The following is a 19,092-nucleotide window of genomic DNA, read 5'->3' on the forward strand; positions in this document are numbered from 1 at the left end:
ATGTGACCTAAGCCCCAAGTTCTGGATCATTGAGTATAGGAATATAAACGAGTCGAGTCGATTTCGAGCAGTGCTATACTCAAACTCAAGCTCGACTTGATATAGCACTATATGAGATCGAGTTCGACTCGATACAATTTGGAATTCTATAGATCGAGTTCGATCCATTAAGGGTTTTGAGACGCTCGAATTCGATTCATTTGGACGTGACCAACATCCAGCCTAATTGAGCTCGATTACAAAAGGAAGTATTTTGAAAATTTACAAGAACTTAGTACATATATATAATTTACTATACACTGATATATATATATATATATATAATACATATTGCTCGATAAGGTTTGAAGAGCTATCAACCTTAACTAGAAATGATCGATACTTGACTCATTTGGATAAGTGAACTGCTCAAGATCGACTCAAACTCGATCAACACTGAGTTGAGTTGATTGTTTGACCAATCAACTCGTGAACTACTCGATTTGTTTGCATCCTAATTGGGTGGAAGCAATCTGTCAAGTGCAAACTACATGAAGAACCACCTAAGAGTTGGGTTGGGTGAGGCTGATCAAGGACCATCAACTAAGCTAAGGGGTCACTCAAGCGTTGGGTGAGGCCCTCCAAAAATTGGAAAATGCTGCGAATTTCTGCGAGCCCACGGTCGTCTGTAGAAAGAGGCGAAAGAATATGTCTAAAATTCTGAGTTTAGCTAGTTGCCCAACCGGGACGACAGCGGGATGGTCATAAGGTCTTCGGTTCCAATTTTCAAACTCTCTCATTTCTTGCTTCTTTCTTATTCGTAATAAGATTTGGAATTTCTTGATAGAGAAGAAAAACAATAAATAAAGCGAAGAATAATTTGCTCTGGCACAAATGTCCCCTCCAGTCATTTAGGTATAGAGCAAATGGCGCCAATTGTCACCAAACTATACACTTATACTAGTTCAGATCACTAAACTATTTTCTTAAACAAAAATATCACTAAACTTACTAAATTGCATGTTTTATGCCATTATGTCTAATTTGATTAGAGGTGGCAAGATGGGTGATTTGGGCGGGTTTGGGTTGGGTAAAATGGGTAATGGGTATAAGTGAGTCAACCCATTTATATCCATTTAATTAGATGGGTATAAATGGGTAAGTCAAAAAATGAGTTGGGTAACCCAATTATCCATTTATAACCCATTTATTCTAAATTTTTACAAGCTCATATAAATTCATTTTTAAACTAAATTATCAATTTATACCATTTTACACCCATCATTAATTTTAAATATTTACTTATTATGCCAAATAAGTCTAATTATCAATTTTTTTTCCATCCGCATGCCATGTCGCAAAATTACATATTATTTAATAATTGAACAATGAGAATCTAAAATTTTGGACTAAATAATATGAAAGTTAACAAAAAAATTTAATCCAAAACTTTGAACCCCTAGTATTTGTGATTTTTATTTTTTGGACACACTTTCAATAATATTACTTACTTGTTTTCAATGAAAGTTGAAGTGGACATATAATGTAAGTGGTGCAAGTTTCTAACCTGATCCCCGAAATTCAAAGGAAAAACAGTCCGCTGTGATCTATGCTAGACTAGCAACAAACATGCAATCCAACTCCAAATGCAAATAATTTTGAACAGGGCAGGGAGGATTTGATTGGAACATAGGAAGAGATTATGAGTAGGAAGTTTTAAATTCAATACCTTTTCTTTATAAAAAAAAAGAAAAAAATTAAATAATTTTTGACAGCCTTTTTTTTTTCCCCATGGTTAAGAAGCTTTTTTTTTTTTGTCAAAGTTAAGAAGCATTTGGTTAAGTAGAAAAGACGAAATGAAGGGAAGGAAATGGGTGATTTGACGGGGTTAATTGTCGGTCAAAGAAAAAGTCTGGAAGTTGGGGTTGGGTGAGGTGGTGCCAGCTCTTTTTCACCCCGAGAAATACAAAAGGTTTGGGAATGTAAGTTAAATGGGTTAAATGGGTTAGATGGGTTACCCAATTATACCCATTTATTAAATGGGTATAATTGGGTAACCCATTTATATCCATATATAAAAATTTAATATACCCATATTCAATTATTAATGGGCGGGTATGGGTAAAATTAGTTAAATGGTTTTATTTGACACCTCTAAATTTGATCGTCAAGACAAATGGAATAGCTATCGCGTGCAAAATCGGTGGTTCAGCTTTTTAATTGAAGTTTGCCTTCATAAACAGCCCCTTTTTTTAAGGCCAACATCATTTATGATGCTTCTTTGATGCCAATAGCCACAAGGAAACAACTACTATTCATAAACCAAGCACTCAACACAAAATTTACCTATTGCACGAAGCTTTGATAATCAAACATGTCAAATAAATGTCTACCAATATATATATATATATATATGTATGTATGTCAGAAGCAAAAAATGTCGCAAATAAAAATCAAGAACTGAAGGAAAATCGCTCTTTCTAAGACATCTTTGGTTTTTGCTGTCACATTTACATGTGAATATTTTAAAGAAAATAGTTTAGTGATCTAAACAGTTTCCAACATTCTAGTAGTGTGTGATGTGGGATGGGCTTTTAACCTTCAAGGTGACGTTTATTTGCACTATTCACTTGTCATTTAGGTAGAGCTGTAAATGAGATGAATCGAATCAAGTATGTCATATTTCAACTCTATTCGTTAAACGATTCGAACAAGGTTCGTGTTCGTTCGATAACTTTTGAACTCCAAATTTGTGTTCGTGTTCGGCTCGTTTAACATAAACGAGAGCCGTTCGCGAACATGTTCAAAAGTTTGAATCCAAATTATTTTAAGTTTTAAATATGTCATACAAATCATTAATCATCCTCAAAAATAATTAAAGCACTAAGTGACTAAATTCCATTATTCATTAACTACATAACCAACATTAACATAAAAACAACAAATAAAACAGTGTTATATTGGAACTCGAGCTCAACTTGATATAACACTATTCGAGATCGAACTCAACTCGATTGAGTTTGAAATTCCATAGATCGAGTTCGATTCATTAAGGTTTTTAAGATGCTTGAGTTCGACTAGTTTGAACTCGATTAGAAAAAATAATGTTTTGCAAATTTACAAGAACTTAGTTCCTATATATATAATTTACTATACACATATATATATATTATATAATACGTACCGCTCGATAACTCGATCAATATCCAGTCAAGCCGATTGTTTGATCGGCCCGGAAGTAGCTCACAAACTACTCAATTCATTTGCACCCCTAATTGGGTGGAAGCAATCTGTCTGAGTGCAAACTACACGAACAACCAGCTAAGAGTTGGGTTGGGCGAGGCTCATCAAGAATCACCTGCTAAGCTAAGGGTCACTCAAGTGTTGGGTGAGCCCCTCCAAAATTGGAATATATCAAACGAGAAAAATTATTCAAAGCCCACAAAGCAAACAACAAAAAAAAAAAAAAAGTCAGTCTCCGTACATCAAACGATTCCCCTATACAATCATGCAAAGAGATGCAACCGACTGTTATTGAGTCAAGTGACAAGGAGTTTGACATCCCTCTCTTTAAGCAGGGATTCGAATTCGAGTCGTGTGGGTGGAAAGAATAGCATTGGAAAAGCTATATCATCTGAAGGGGATCTGACAATGCCTTGATTCTTTCTGAATTATTCAGAATCCAATGCGGTCACCAGTGAATCCAATGTAGGTGAAGGTTCAAACCTCAGCTGCAGCCAAAAAAATTTAAGGGTTTTGTTATAGCACTTTTTTTATTTAGTTGGGTCTATATGCCCACTAGCTCCTACCACAGCCTCCTTAAGCTTCCCCTCCTCCCTAGATTATGATAGAATAGGTTATATAAATGTATCGTTGCTGACAAAAAAAAAAAAAAAAAAGCGGTCACCAACCATTGAGAGATTGTAACCTTCCCAAAAAAAAAAAGGCATAGCATTACCTCAACTTTATCATGGATGATAAGAAGCTTTTCCATGAGTAATGGCAGTGGCGGAGCTACATTGTGTTGAGACTTGAGGGGCTGCAATTTTTTCAAACAATTCTAAAATGGTCTATAAAAATTTTAGAAATTATATGGTATTGCCCCCACTTTTTACCCCATTCCCTGAATTCTGATAATATTCCCTTTAGCCTCACAATTGCGGAGGAGGGGCTGGAATGGTTGTCAGAGACAACCGTTCTGGAAGGTTCACGGCCATGATTAGGCCAAAAAAATTTGTGCGGCTTAGATCACTCCTTGTAACTCGATTTTCACGCCGTGTGGGACCCACAAAAATGTTGTTCTAGTATTACACACTGTTGTTCTATTGTTACACCTTGTACAGATGATATTACACCGTGTGCAAATGGTGTTACACCTTCCGGAACGGTTGTTCTGACAACCATTCCAGCCCCGGATCACACAATTGCCTCCCAAATTTGTCGAAATCTTTTACAACTATCCTCTCCATTTCTACAACGGTGAATCTTGAACTAAACTATATTACACGAGTTCTCTTTCAATTAAAATGTAATTTTTTTGGGTAAGCAAATCCTATTTATTCAATATTTAACTTTTTATATATCTCCATTTCATATGAATTACAAGTCAACCAAACATTTATTTGACAATTTGATTGTGTATAAATTATCTGTCAATTGTATATAATTATTAGAATACACATATTGTATTCTTATGCAATATTTCATAATATTTGATGACCGAATAATAATGAATATCAAGTTGCAGGTTTAGTATAATAAATAGAGTAAATCTTATATACACTACTGATAGTGTATATATTATTACCGTTTGATTCATGACACGTGTATAAAAGATAAATTTCAAATTTAAATCATATATAGTTACCGTTCATCCAACGCTGACAGTGTAGAAAAGATTAATCATAATAAATATTTAGTTATTCTAAAAATTTGCAAACCAACGTCTTACAAGCAATGTTTTGAAAATCGGACCGGATCGGACGGTTCGACCGGTTGAACCGCGAACCGGCTATGGCACCGGTCCGGTTCAATGCCATAGTTGACTTTGTCAGAAAACCGGTCAAGAACCGGTCGAACCGTAAAAACCGCGATCGAACCGCTATTGAACCGGTTTTCAACCTTCCCTTTTTTTTTTTTTTTTTTGCAAAATGCAGCTATCAAGATTCGAACTCAAGACCTTTGTAATAGAAGACCAATGTATTAACCGTTGCACCATCACATTCTATTGATTTTTTTTGATAACTTATTTATATAAAGCAAACACTCATATTTCTTTTTTCCATTTTTCTTACAAAGTCTCATCCTCTCATGGCTCTTTCTTTTTAATTTTCAACTCTCTCTCTCTCTCTCTATCCTCTTTTTTTTGTCACTCCCTTTTTAATCAAACCTCTTTATTTTTAATTTATTGATGTTTTCTTCCATCTTTTAATTTTGTTTTTGTCCATTAAATTGAAAAAAGTTCAAAAAGAATTATTTTTTTAACCCAAATTATTTAATGCTACAACCACTCACTTTTATCTCATTTTTTGTTTCTTATCAAGTTTACATTTCTATTTTCGATTTTCTTGACTTCCTTCGAACTCCAAACTTCCTTTTTTAAATTGCAATCTCTAAAACGTAAATTAAAATTTAAGTTCACAATATCTAATTTCTCATAGACGTGAATTTTGTATAATTTCAAAATATTGTGATATTTTTGGGTTGGATTTAGATATAATTGAAATTGAGATGAAATTTATTTTTTTTAACTTATAATTTAAAAAATTTATTTTTAAAAATCCAAGTTATTAAAAAATAGTAAACCTTTCATCATATAAAGTAGGGAAAAGAGTTCCAATGGCCCTCTAACTCTTACTCAGGTAAAGTTTTGGCCCTCCAACAATTAAAGAAACGGTTTTGGCCCTCGATCTAACAAAATGACATATTCGTGGCCCTTCTGTCAAATCCAACAGTTAACTCTGACGGGAAGCTTCATCTCTTGAGATACGCGCACAAATATAAAGGGCACTATAGTCTCTTGGCCAAGACAGAGTAAAAACAGTTTCACCAACCATTTTCCCTCCAACAATTTCACCCCCTTTGCTTTTCTAAAACCCTAGTGCGACTTAAATCAGAGTGTTCAATTCGGACGCTGCAGCGAAAGTGGTAATTCGGACGCTACGAAGAATGGAATGGAATGGAAAATAATAACAGCAGGGGAAGAAACAGAGAAATGATTAGGCAAAGCAAATGTATAGAGAGAGCTCTGTAGTCGTAATGAAAGGAGTCGTCAGTCGAGAGGAGGGTGAGACTTGAGAGCGTGAAAATCATCGAACATCTTGGACCTCTCCTCGACGATAAGAGAAAATCCCCTGCTCGGCACCCACCCATTCCCAATCACTGCTTCAATTTCCACGTCCACATCTTCATTTTCTGATTTCTCCCCGCAATTGGCAACGCGGGCCCCATCTTCATCAATCAACAACATTTCTGTGTCACACAACCTTCTTTTCATTTTCCCAGTTCCTAAAATCCTACCAGCATAGACTGGCAGAATTGAACCGCTACTTGTTTGTTGTTTCTTTCCTTTCCCCTCTCAAAAGCAAGTCTGCCTCTCCAGCACTGCACTGCTAGTAGAGCACTCAGTCCCGTAGCTTCATTTTCCATTCATAGAATAGAAGAGACCTCAAGAAGAAAGTTCGTGTGAATGGCGTCCGCAGCAGCACCGCACACTTTCCGTGGTGTTTCCCCAACCTCATCATCCTCCACCACTCGACCCTCCTCCCTAAATGTCCCCACCACCCGCTTCCTCCCCAACACTTCCCGTCGCCGCCTAGGCTTCGCTGCTGCCGCCGCTCCCCAACACTGCACTGCTGTTTTTACTCTGTCTTGGCCAAGAGACTATAGTGCCCTTCATATTTGTGCGCGCATCTCACGAGATGAAGCTTCCCGTCATAGTTAACTGCTGGATTTAACAGAAGGGCCACGAATATGTCATTTTGTTAGATCGAGGGCCAAAACCGTTTCTTTAATTGTTGGAGGGTCAAAACTTTACCTGAGTAAGAGTTAGAGGGCCATTGGGACTCTTTTCCCTATAAAGTATTAAATTAATTCATTACATGTCTTATTTTGTACATATATATATTTTTATATAAATAATTTTTTAAAAAATTCATTGAACCGAGGTTGAACCGATCCGACCGATTGAACCTCGACCCTTTCACTTCACCGATTCAATGAACGGCCCGGTTTTTAAAACACTGCTTACAAGTCTAAACTACTCGTGAATACAAAGGTGCAGTGGGAGAAAAGACTGGAAAACAAAATGCCCAGCCAGAAGGCCCGCACGTTCCACAAACATCCACGTAGGGGCAAAAAGACTCTCAACTGAAGTTTTGCTTCACTCTGCCGGTGATTATGAAATGATTATAAAGCTGCGTAAAATTCCCCCCAAAATCCAATTTCGACCAGCGTCACCGCATTTTTGGTGAATAGCATTTACAGTAGTATTTAATCTGATCAACCAAAACCCATTTCTGGGAATCAAGGTTAAAATCCAATCCATATGGCCGCTGCCGAAACAGATTGGTCCCAGCTTCCCGGAGAACTCCTGGACCTCATCTCCAAACACCTCCCATCGGAGGTAGACCTCCTCCGCTTCCGTTCCGTTTGCGCCACCTGGCGATCCTCCGTCCCTCGCCCCTCACCCTCTCCCTCTCGTTTCCCAATCCTCCCAAACGCCGGCATCTCCGATACCACCTGGGGCTTCTACCTATCCAAGCGCACCATCTATTGCCTGCAAAACCCCGAAACCCCCCTCACTAAAGCCTGGATTATCAAGCTAGAACGCGACCACCCTGATCGGACCCACTTGCTCAATCCCCTCACTCGATCCCAGTTTCGACCCCTCCCACACAACTTCCCCAGAAGATTTGATTTCTCCAATTTGCGCGTTCGTGAATTGGGCTGTGAGTTCACTCTGCAGTACATCAATTATCGGCCCTCCGCTAGTTCCCTCCTTGGCGATGCTGGCAATCTCTACATGGAGAAGGTTGCTCTCTCTGCCAATCGACATGGTGAGGGATTTGTGCTCCTGACAATTCATGTTTCTGGGAAATTGGTCCTCCACAAATCCGGTGATACCAAATGGACCGTCATTCCCGATTTGCCTTCTCCCTACGACGACGTCATCTTTCATCAGGGGAACTTTTATGCCGTCGATAACACTGGCAGACTTGTAATGGTGGATTTGAATCCCGGATCGATTCCTGGTGTGAGTGCTGTCGCCGGCTCCATTTTCGGTGGGGATAAGAAGTTTCTAGTGGAGTCTTGTGGGGATTTGGTGTTGGTTGACATGTATTTGAGTGTTGGGCCCGAGGATGATCTTGGATACAACGAAGCCCTCGAGTTTTACGAGGAATTTGATTGTTTCATGAGCGAAAGGACGGTGAAATTTAAGGTTTTTAGGCTTGATAGGGGTCGGGAGAGGTGGGTTGAGGTGAGTCATTTGGGGGATACCATTTTGTGTTTGGGAGATAACTGCACATTTGCGGCTTCGGCATCCGAGCTTAATTTCCCTGGCAAAGGGAATTGTATATTATTTACCGATCAGTTCTTCCATGATAGGGAAGATGATGGGGGTTCGAAGGGTAGTGGAATTGGGGTTTTCGATTTGGAGAGTGGTAGTATTGGGCCCATAACCTCTTATGAGGGCTATTCTGAGTTGTTTTGGCCACCACCTGCTTGGGTTTATCCCCCTTCGGCGGTTGAAGTAAGTGCTTCCTTTCTACACTAGCTGTTCTGACTCATGTACGATGTTTTTGGTTAATGGCGGTGCTAAATTATCAGTAGTGTCTTCCTAGGACTTTTCGTGTATGATTTATGTAGACCCATCTGTAGGAGTTGATATCTGGCTTTCCTGGACTTTAAAACCTTGAATCTCCATATAGCGGGACTGCAGCTAGATTAATAGTGTGGATAAATGTTTAACCTCCTCACTGAGGTTTTGCATTCTGTTCTCATTTGTTGCTGAAGCAAACCAATCTGACTTCGTTGGCGTATCCAATTATTTCTTTTGCAGGATTGGTTGGAAGAACTCAGCATCTAATTTGTTAGTGATCTTGAGAGGGGGATCAGCTAACCACTTGAAGGGGTACTAGAGACCGGGTTCTTCATTTTCTTGTACATACAATAACGGGGTTGATGGCTTTTAGCATTTTTTTCTACTTCTAGTTTCATGATTTTTCATATTAAATCCTGTACCATTTATGGTTCAAGGGATTTATTTCATTAATACAGGCGGCTATTCAAGATTGTTATTCATCTTATTGATGATGTACTGAATTGCCAGATGGAAACCATTTTGGTCCAATTTAACTTTCTACATGTCGGTCTTACCTGTGACTGTGAGCACCATTAGACCTGGTTGAGTGAAACCCATGGAGTTAGTAGGAGGAGGGGCAGGAGTGGTAACTGTTCCTGAAGGATCATGGCCAAGATTTGATAAAAAAAAAAAATTGTAAGATCCAGATTACATTTTGTACATCGTTTTTCACATCATATGTGGGATTCACAAAATTTTGTTCTATAATTATACGTTATTGAAAGTGAGTTACATTGTGTGCATACAGAGTTACACGCTGTGTATTGTGCACAAAACCTTCAGGAATGGTTGCCTGCCCCCTGTCCGAGTTAGTATGGGCAATTTTATGACAGTTCCTTTGTCATTCTCATATATTATCCTCGTTTTCTCCCAAGCATATGGATTGGCTTTGGCAGACATAAAGTAATACCGGTGTCCGGTGAAAAAGTTAAGAACTGTGTTTTAGATGTGAGGTTATCGGCCAGATGGGAGGTTAATCCCAAATAGACAATCAGAAAAGGAAAAAAGTAGAGAGAGAACAGACAAATTATGATACACTCACATCCTAAAAAGGTTGATGGTGGTTTATTACCCAAAAAGAAAGAAAATACTATAGTTAGAGGGTGGTTGTTTCATTGCATCATGATTTGCTTTCTTATTTTGCTTCATAATTTATAAAGTCGCTTTCTTGTTTCGGTTCATGATATATGGTAGAACTTAGCAACGTAATTTTTTTTTCATGAAGCTCCCTTCTTCATGCTTAATTTGTGATCGAAGTTTAACCTGTGCTTAAGAGTATGGCTAGTTTGATTCGGCTCTATTATCCTTTTTCTTTTTGGTTGTGGCACTTCCTATAGTCAAAATTCTGCTGGAGCTAAATTCATTTAGATGCTGTAACATTTGCATCCGATTTGTCCTCTAAGATCTTTGACAAAATTCATTTAATTATCTCAAAACCTCTGTTATCTTTAGTAATCCTATGTTAAACTCTCATGTCACGCAATAATCTACCTCCTCTGAGAGGAATTTGGTCCTCGACACCAAAACAAGTACAAAGTTAGATCTTGTCTTTTCCTCAGATTTAATTGTACAATTTAGTAGGCAACTCTATCAGGCCTAAACTTACTCTGCCTCAGCTATGTAAGGTTTTAGAGAATTCCTTGGCTGCATCACTGTATCCAAGTCCAATCAATCCTTCCATCTGCTAATTGGCTCTCATCAATCTCCCTGCTCTGCCACTAACAGCATAAATAGGGCAGCAAGTTTCTTTCTTTATAGAGTGACAGCATTTCTATAGTCCTGAGGCTTCCAGCATAAGACCACAAGTTACCCAAGTTAGCATGTATCACTTTGTCTTACTTACGGTTCGTGGATCCCTATAGCTATTCTTATGCAGTGGCGAAACAGCTCTTCCGGGGCTACCACTGACCAGAGGGGATAAACAGAATGATGGCGTTGCAAAGGAAGAAGTATAAGGGGTGCACTGAACGGAGAATGGACTCGGTGAGATTTGCATTTGGACAGGAAGACCACCCAAACCTCCCCTGTTGAAAAAGGACACAGATCCTATTGCATTGCAGTTCTTGGTGGCATCATCTACATACAAGAGATCATCAATCCTTGCCATCACATTGAATGCCAAGCTCTCCATTACCCTTGAGTAGCTTTCCAGGATTGACTGCCCGACATCCTAGACAACACATGAGAAATTAAGAGATACTTGTGGTGGTGAACTCCAACAATACATACTTATCTTTACATAGGTGCATCATGTAATACAGTAATTAGTGTGTGCATCTCTCTTCCAAGTTCCAAGTGATTCCTAAAAATCTGGTCCTTTTAGTGTAATCGAATACAGCTATTCACATAATGCCTAGGGAAATTGAGAATCGCTATGCCAAAAATCTTTTTGTGAATCAACTCAAGGAGTCCTAATCATAATTTTTAGATGTCAAAATTATAATTTGTGCATTTTATTAGCTCAACAAATAATCTTGATGATACATGTAATGTGGCATTTATATGGACATCATTAGCACAATCATTTGGGTCATGCATAGACAAGTAAAAAATATGTAGACAACTGCATCAACTTAAATGCCTCCACGAATTCCATGCCCTTTGCTCTATGCTATGTTCTGCCGATCTGAATTTACTAAACAGTTAAAAAAAAAAAAATAGCGGTTGGGTCTAAACTACCTTGTTGTACTGAATTTTGTTCATATCTAATGTGGTTTGTGGTAGACCAGGGAAATGAAGCCTCAGGCTATGCAAGAGCAGTTCAGCCCGTTGTGCCAGAAATTGATTCTTCTCAGCATCTGCAGCCAGGCCCTTGACCTTACCACCCCAAGATTTACGCTTTGATTTCTGACGATTCGGATGCTTTTTCCTATCTTTCAGGCTCCAAACATGCACAGCTGCTTCAATTCTGTTTGCTATTTCCAATGTGTGATGCTCAGATGACAAGTCTAGACAATCCAGAAGACTTTCAGGCGAGAATTGATCAGCAGCTATATGACGGTAGATCATATCACCCAGACAAGCTTTCCCATTCTGCAGTGGCAGTAAATTAAACAAATAATAGTCAAAGTTACTCCACGAGGTTTCAGATATAAGACGAAAAAAGTAAATGTGGATAAAACATTTCTTATTCGCATATCTTTCAGACAACCCTTGTTATTAACATACTCTGTTATACTTATCCTTGCCATAGATAACACAGCACATAATAATGACTGGCAAAGTTTCTTTTTGTCGTACTAGGCAAAAAATCCTCCTTTATGTACATTGGACAAAAAGATCAGAACCAAACAGAGCTACTAGGCGGTATGCAGCTAGTCTGGAATAATTTTAATTCCACATATTATTTTTTTTATACTAAGAATCATCAAACCAGTTTGAGAATTTGCCATCACTCATCCAGTCATCTGAAGCAAATCAGACATTCATCCTGCCATTGGAAGTACAAGTTACATTGTACATCAAATGCTGCCAAGAATACATCCCCAAGAGCAACGAAACATTATAAGTAGACTGGACTTGTAGTTGATAGTAATGTATTGAACAAGTCTAAATGGGATCCAACTTAAGGCCTCCGCTTATTTCAAGATTTTCTTTACTTTCCATATCAAGAGATAAGTAAATCATTCAACGATTGATCTAGGCACATCTTGTTTTTTATCAGATAAGATGTCCTGCAACAAAAGCAATTCAGTTCTAGTTGAGTCGATTTGGTTATGCAGTAAGCATATGATGACAACAACAGAAATAGAAATAAAATTCAGCTCAGGCAGAATAAATCAATCCAAAATTAAAATAACATACTAGCGCCTACATGCCATAAATTATGGATAATTGGAAGATAAGACTAACATGAAAAAAAATAATACACGTACAATAAAATTTCTGCATGCTTCGCTATTATCTAGACAAAAATTTCTTAAACAAAAGCCAACACACATTCATCAAGATAGAAACTCCCTTTCATACATTTAAAACAAATGTAAAAGACAAATAGGTCGACCTTATAACAATAATAGCCAAAAAGGTAAAAGAAGACAGAACAAAAGAAATGGTAGAAAAGGAACCTTGGGCAGTGAGTCTAAATAGGCACTAGGAATCTCCATTTCAGAAAGTACATTGCTGTTTATTGCTAAGGCTGCCTTGAGTATCTGATTCGTGCAACCTCTGCACTGCTGCAACCTCTTCCTTGCATCTTCAGATAGCCCCTTAGGATGGACTTTCGGGCATGGAAGCCACCATTTGTCTTCCTGCCTAATTGAAGGCCTCCCACTGGATACAGATGATGAAAAGGCACCACCGCATTCATTTGGGTCGGCCACAATTATCCCTGGGTCTTCGTACCAAAACTCTGTATCCTGAAACCCTTCAAGAATGCTAATCAACATGGCATCAAGTTTCTTGAGAGCAGGGAGATTCATGTACAAATCAGACCGGGGCCTAGTTTCCATTACTTCGTAAATCCCGCCACCAGGAAGCTGCTGTTTCGAGGGAACAAACTCCACAATTGAATCACTCACACACAGAATCCACTCCATCTCTCTACACCACATTGCCATCTTCTGAGGTGCCATTGGTTCCAATCTCCATAGTTCCCCAAATACCGTTGCTACATGACCAAAATGAATATGCTGATTTCAATAACAATTAATACGTGCATATGCATTCTTTTTTGATCTTTTATTAATTTTTTTTAAAGGAAAGAAAGATGCACGGAGTACATAAATATGTACATATGCTATATACTTTAGATACAATGGGATAGACATTTGACTAACCAGAGAGATTGGTGATGGCATTTGAGATAGCCAGAGCCGTACAAACTCCTTTGCCACCCCCGGACATGTCTTCACCAAGTAACAATTTAGCAAATCTTTCCTTCATCATCTCGATTTCTAAATACATTGTGCAAAAATGGGAGGGGGTGGAGGGGAAGTCAAACGGTGTGGAAAATATTCTATAATGCTATTGGAGTTAAAAAAAAAAAAAGCGCAAACAAAATATTTATTTGTGAGGAAATGAATTACTGATTAAAGGTGAGAAACGCAAAAGCAATGCACGATCTAAGAAAGAATGAGCAAAAACCTGAGAAGCAAATTGAAAAGATCACGACATTATTCGCATTAAATTGGCGGAAAAAGAAAAGAAAAAAAAAATAAACGAACCGGACAAAGGGGCATCGCGCTTGTGAGGGTGAAGCATCATATCCTTGGCGTGAATGCCCGGAAAGATAAGAGTCGGAGGGAGGAATCCGGGGTTGGGGAGGGCATTATTGTGGGGAATGCGGTAATTAGGAACCGGAGAGGAACGTAAGGAAGTAGTGGAGGCAGTGTCGTCGTGGTAGGGGAAGCAGCCGGAACTCTCTGACTCACTGACATCGGCACTCAAACTGTAGCTGCCACAGCACCTCCGGCGGTGCTGATCAGAGCCTTCCTCCGACGACACACTCCCCATTTTTGCTCTGCTCTTGTAGATTTGCTTTTCTAGCCTAGAAAAGCTTCAAATTTTACTAGTACAGCAGCACACAAGTGGAAAAGGCTTGGGTGGGTGGATGATGAACTGAGGTTGAAGACAGAAACGGAAACGGAATGGGGGCTGACTCAGCGGTGTTTTTCTTTTTTGCTCCTCCAGGAGTATTTGTCGAGTGGACATTCAACAAGTGCTTCATGAATTTTTTTTTATTATTTTAAACAATTAATTACAAATTTTTTTTTGCACATTTATTTAGTACATTGTAACTAATTTATTAATGACTTGCATCTATATGTTTGTATTATTTAAGTCATTATATTTTTTTCTAAATCAACTTATAGCTTTCATTTTTTTAACTATTTTTAATCATGTTTTGGCACCATTGATTTGATCATTTATTACCAATGTTCTTTTTTTACTATAATGATGATGATAATAATAATAATAATAATATTATTATTATTATTAATTAATTAATTAATTACAACTCTTTTTATCTTTATTCATGATAAATTTTTATCAATCTATTAATAAACATGCCTCACACACATTTGAATCAATTATGCCATTATTTTTTTACTTCATTTTTTCCGCAATCAACTCATGGCTTCATATTTTAATTATCTTCAAAACAAAACTACATGATTAATCTTAATTTTATTTTCACGATAATTTCACTAGACCTTCAATTGGCTTTCTTTATAATACTAAATGATTACTCTTAATTTAATTTCAAGTGAAACTCGAGACGAGCAAAATTCTAATAAAAAGATTTGCGAGAGTAGGTAGATTACATATAAATATTTTTCAATATCAAGCGCATATATGTTTATACTTTACTTAATTTTTCACATTTACTGGTATATAATGATAATGAAAAATCAGTGCTTGCTAATTTGCAATTACATGTGGAAAATGAACTTCAATAAAAAAGAAGAATAAAACAAAGTTCTCGAACAATAGAATATTCTCAAATGTTATTTACTATATCCTTAAAAAAAGTTCAAATTAATTAGATATTAACCTGTTGTTTATATGAATGGTTGTTTTATTTTTTTTTATTGAAAATTGACGTGTTATAAGATTGTATAAACAAAATATATTGTTATATAAATAAGGTTGAATTGTTTTGATTATATGCATAATAATAAGGCTGTGCTTTGTTATATTTTATTTCAAATTATCAAAAATAAGCATAAATTGAGTATTCCCATTTAAGTAACGGGTTTAGAACTAGTAATCTAATATAACCAAATCATCCCTACTATACCAGGGCAAGTTATAATGCAATAGCATAAATTTTAATCCCATAGCTATTTTTGCTAAATTATCGATGTTATTCTCCTTGAAGTTAGAACTTAGAAGTCGCCCCTTTTTTTTTCCTCACGTTTGTTTGTCTTGTTTCCCTTATTTCTAATTTCTTCCTTCTGTCTACTGACTATCAATCCCTTCCAAACCCTATGTCAAAATGACATTTCTTTTCCCATCTCTTGGGGCCAGACTACTTCTCTCAAACCGTGAGAGTTCGCCCCAAAGATCACAGCACGATAACTCCCGAGAGTTGAACCTGAGACCTGCTCCTAAAGAAGAGACTATGGAAACCGTTTGAGCTGCCGGGGGCTTCTAATATCTTCCTTCTGTCTACTGACTATCAATCCCTTCCAAATCCTATGTCAAAATGACATTTCATTTCCCATCGCTTGGGGCCAAACTACTTCTCTCAAACTGTGAGAGTCCGTCCCAAGGATCACAACACGATAACTTTCGAGAGTCGAAGCTAAGACCTGCTCCTAAAGAAGAGACTATGGAAACCTTTTGAGCTGCCGGGGGCTTCTAGCATCAATTCACATTTCACGCTGGTAAGTAGTGGCAATATTCTATAACAATCGGTCAGGTAGGTAGTGGCAACATTCTACAATGATACGAGGCTAGCTTTTCAGACGCGTATCCACCCAGGAGCCTGATTAGGCACCTATGTCGATTTTGGCAAGTGTAGTTCGTAATTCGTTTTAGGGATAATTTCAAAAACCTTCCCTAAATTTTCTTACAATATCACTAGCCTCTTTTGAAGTTTATAAAATTATACAAATCTCCTTTGAAGTTAAGATTTTGATAATAAATTAGTCCAATTAGAAAAAGTAATATTAAAAAAATACTTTATGGAGAGAGATGAAACTTTGATTCTATAAATACCCTTATGCATGTACATAATTTGTATTAGTAAAAAAATAAATATATATAAAATTTAAAAATAATTAATACACACATTTCATCACTCAAAAAATTCACATTTAATAAATTAGATAATACAAATAAGAAACAAAACAACATTAATGATCACAAGATTCAACAAAATGGACTAGTCATTTCTTTTAACATGATTTTGGTTATGATTCTTGTGATTTTGAATATATTTTTTTAAAAAATTTGCCTTTTTTTCCCTCCTTCCTTTATTAGATATATCAATTAATGTTTTTTTGTAAATACAAGTCATCATTCATCATTAAAAAAATTTTTAACAGTTATTTTGTCAATTATTGCTCTAATTACTTAATCGTTAGATATTAGTAAAGGAGAATAGAGGAAAAATAAAGGCAAAATTTTTTCCGCTCAAAATCATAAAAATCATAATAAACATCATTTATAAAAGATGACTAGTCTATTTTGTTAAATCTTGTGATTATTGGTGTAGTTTTGTTATTTATTTGTATTATCTAATTTATTAAATGTGAACTTTTTGAGTGATAAAATATGTATATTAATTATTTCTACCTTTTAATTATTTTTATTTTTTTACTAATACAACTTATATACTTGCATAAGGGTATTTATGGAATCAAAGTTTCATCTCTCCTAAAGTACTTTTTCAATGTTACTTTTTCTAAATGAACTAATTTGTTATCAAAACCTTAATTTCAGGGAAGGTTTACATAATTTTGTAAACTTTAAGGGAGGCCAATGCTATCGTCAGAAACCCCAGGGGAGGTTTCTGAAATTAGATTAATATCTTAGCTCATTTGGCTGAACTACCTAGATTAGTTCAGCCTTGCCTTTTTTTTTTTTTTCCTATTTTTACAGTATGCATGCAATGGAAAACAAGTAACCAGACCATCATAAGGCTAGCTTGTGAGACGCAGATCACATAGGTGAGCCTGATCAAGCACTTAGGTCGATTTTGGTAAGTATTGTTCATAATTCATCTTAACATCCCAGCTTATTTGGCTAAACTACCTATATTAGTTTAGCCTTGCTTTTTCTGTTTTTACAATATACATGCAATGGCAAACAAGTGACTGGACGGTGTGGACAACCCTAGTATTTATTCGTATTTTTTTTTTTGGGTCAACACAGAGGGTGTCCAGGTCAATCCGTAAGGGGTCCGACTAATCCGTGAGAGGCCGATTAGCATTTATTCGTATTGATCATGGTGGAAATGGTAGAGTTTACTGTTTGGAATTTGAGCCTGTGGACAAATGAGGGATTGACGAAGATAAAGGAGCTTTTAAGAAAAGGACAACAAATATTGTGATAAAACATCAGTGGAAAAGTCGGGGGTTTGGTGAACTTGACTACTTGAGCAGGGATAAAGAGAAATTTTAGGGTGACTTCTAAGAGTAATATTGGTAATTTAACAAAAATAGCTGTGGCATTAAGATTTGGGCTGTGGCATTATAACTTGTTGCCCTCTACTAGGCTATTTTTATGAGTTTTATTTAGGCCTAGTTTGGGAGTTTAGGAGCCAGATTCATAGCAGAATTTGAAATAACAATTTTTTTGCCACAAAAAAGAAAACCATAGAGACCCTTTCTTGTCGGGGGTCATATAGAATGGCTCAATTTTTGCTTTGGAAATATTAACTCATTTTTGATGAAAAAAAAAGAAAAGAAAAAAGAACGAGATGGTGGAAGAACTGATGTTTGGTGAAAGAAGAAGATAGAGATTGTACTGAATTTTCGACCGTTGAGAAGTTAACTAAACTATTAGTTGACATGAGAAAAAACTTATTTTCTACACAACAAAGTTAAGTATGTGATGTGGTGTTTTAAGAACCAAATGGTTTATAAGTGGATTCATGGATCGGGTTCACCCAAGTTTTCGCTTTCTTCAAAAGTGAAGACGGTTCTCGTATTTGTAAAGTTTAGAATATTCTTTTTAAGGAGGAAGGCAGAAAAGAAAAAAAAACACCGCTAAATATAGTGACTTGTAAATATTGATAAAATTCAGACTCACAAGAATCACATACAAACATTGAACCTAGGCTAGTTCCCCTAAAAAGGACTTCACAATAAATTCCACAAGCATCAAAGTTGTAATGCACCAATAGAAATTGCAAAAATGACAATAAATATTCTTTCATTTCATAATTTTGAAGCTTATACCCAGTCAGTAAACACAATCAATTGAGCCTCATAGATGATTAATGATGCAAATGATATAGAGGGGGATGGGAATGATGAGAAAGGAGGCAGTGAAGAAAGTTTAACGATGTACATTTTTGAGCGGTCGAAAGTTATATGTAAGATGAGAGAGAGGCTATGTTGAAAAATAATTCGATTGTATTAAACAGAGGACAAAATTAAAAAGTGACGAGTTATTTTTTCAGATATGATTAAGGGTAGAAGGCAGATGGGAGAGGATGACGTAAAATTTGAGCATCCGTGGACCAAATATAAAGAATTAGTGAATAATTTTGTGGAAAGAATTGTTGCCACATTGTGCATTTTTAGGGGACGGGTTTGACTAAGCAGACGAAATGGAGGAATCAAGATAGTATTGTG

General features: G+C 36.7%; 2 protein-coding genes across 2 annotated transcripts; one reads left to right on the forward strand and one right to left on the reverse strand.

The window, feature by feature from the left end:
* The first annotated feature begins 7,298 nt into the window (after positions 1-7,298).
* LOC113783116 (F-box protein SKIP23) lies at positions 7,299-9,343 on the forward strand. Its single transcript, XM_027329156.1, has 2 exons — positions 7,299-8,731; positions 9,041-9,343. The coding sequence occupies exons 1-2, from the start codon at positions 7,526-7,528 to the stop codon at positions 9,065-9,067; spliced, it is 1,233 nt and encodes a 410-aa protein (XP_027184957.1). The 5' UTR covers positions 7,299-7,525; the 3' UTR covers positions 9,068-9,343.
* A 738-nt stretch (positions 9,344-10,081) lies between these two features.
* Positions 10,082-14,412, reverse strand: LOC113783386 (rop guanine nucleotide exchange factor 1-like). Its single transcript, XM_027329507.1, has 5 exons — positions 14,008-14,412; positions 13,621-13,737; positions 12,910-13,451; positions 11,522-11,875; positions 10,082-11,012 (listed from the first exon to the last, which is right to left on the reverse strand). Exons 1-5 carry the CDS (start codon positions 14,294-14,296, stop codon positions 10,668-10,670), a joined length of 1,647 nt encoding a protein of 548 aa, XP_027185308.1. The 5' UTR covers positions 14,297-14,412; the 3' UTR covers positions 10,082-10,667.
* Positions 14,413-19,092: the final 4,680 nt, after the last annotated feature.

The sequence above is a fragment of the Coffea eugenioides genome, chromosome 9 (genome assembly GCF_003713205.1).
Source record: "Coffea eugenioides isolate CCC68of chromosome 9, Ceug_1.0, whole genome shotgun sequence".
NCBI lineage: Eukaryota > Viridiplantae > Streptophyta > Magnoliopsida > Gentianales > Rubiaceae > Coffea > Coffea eugenioides.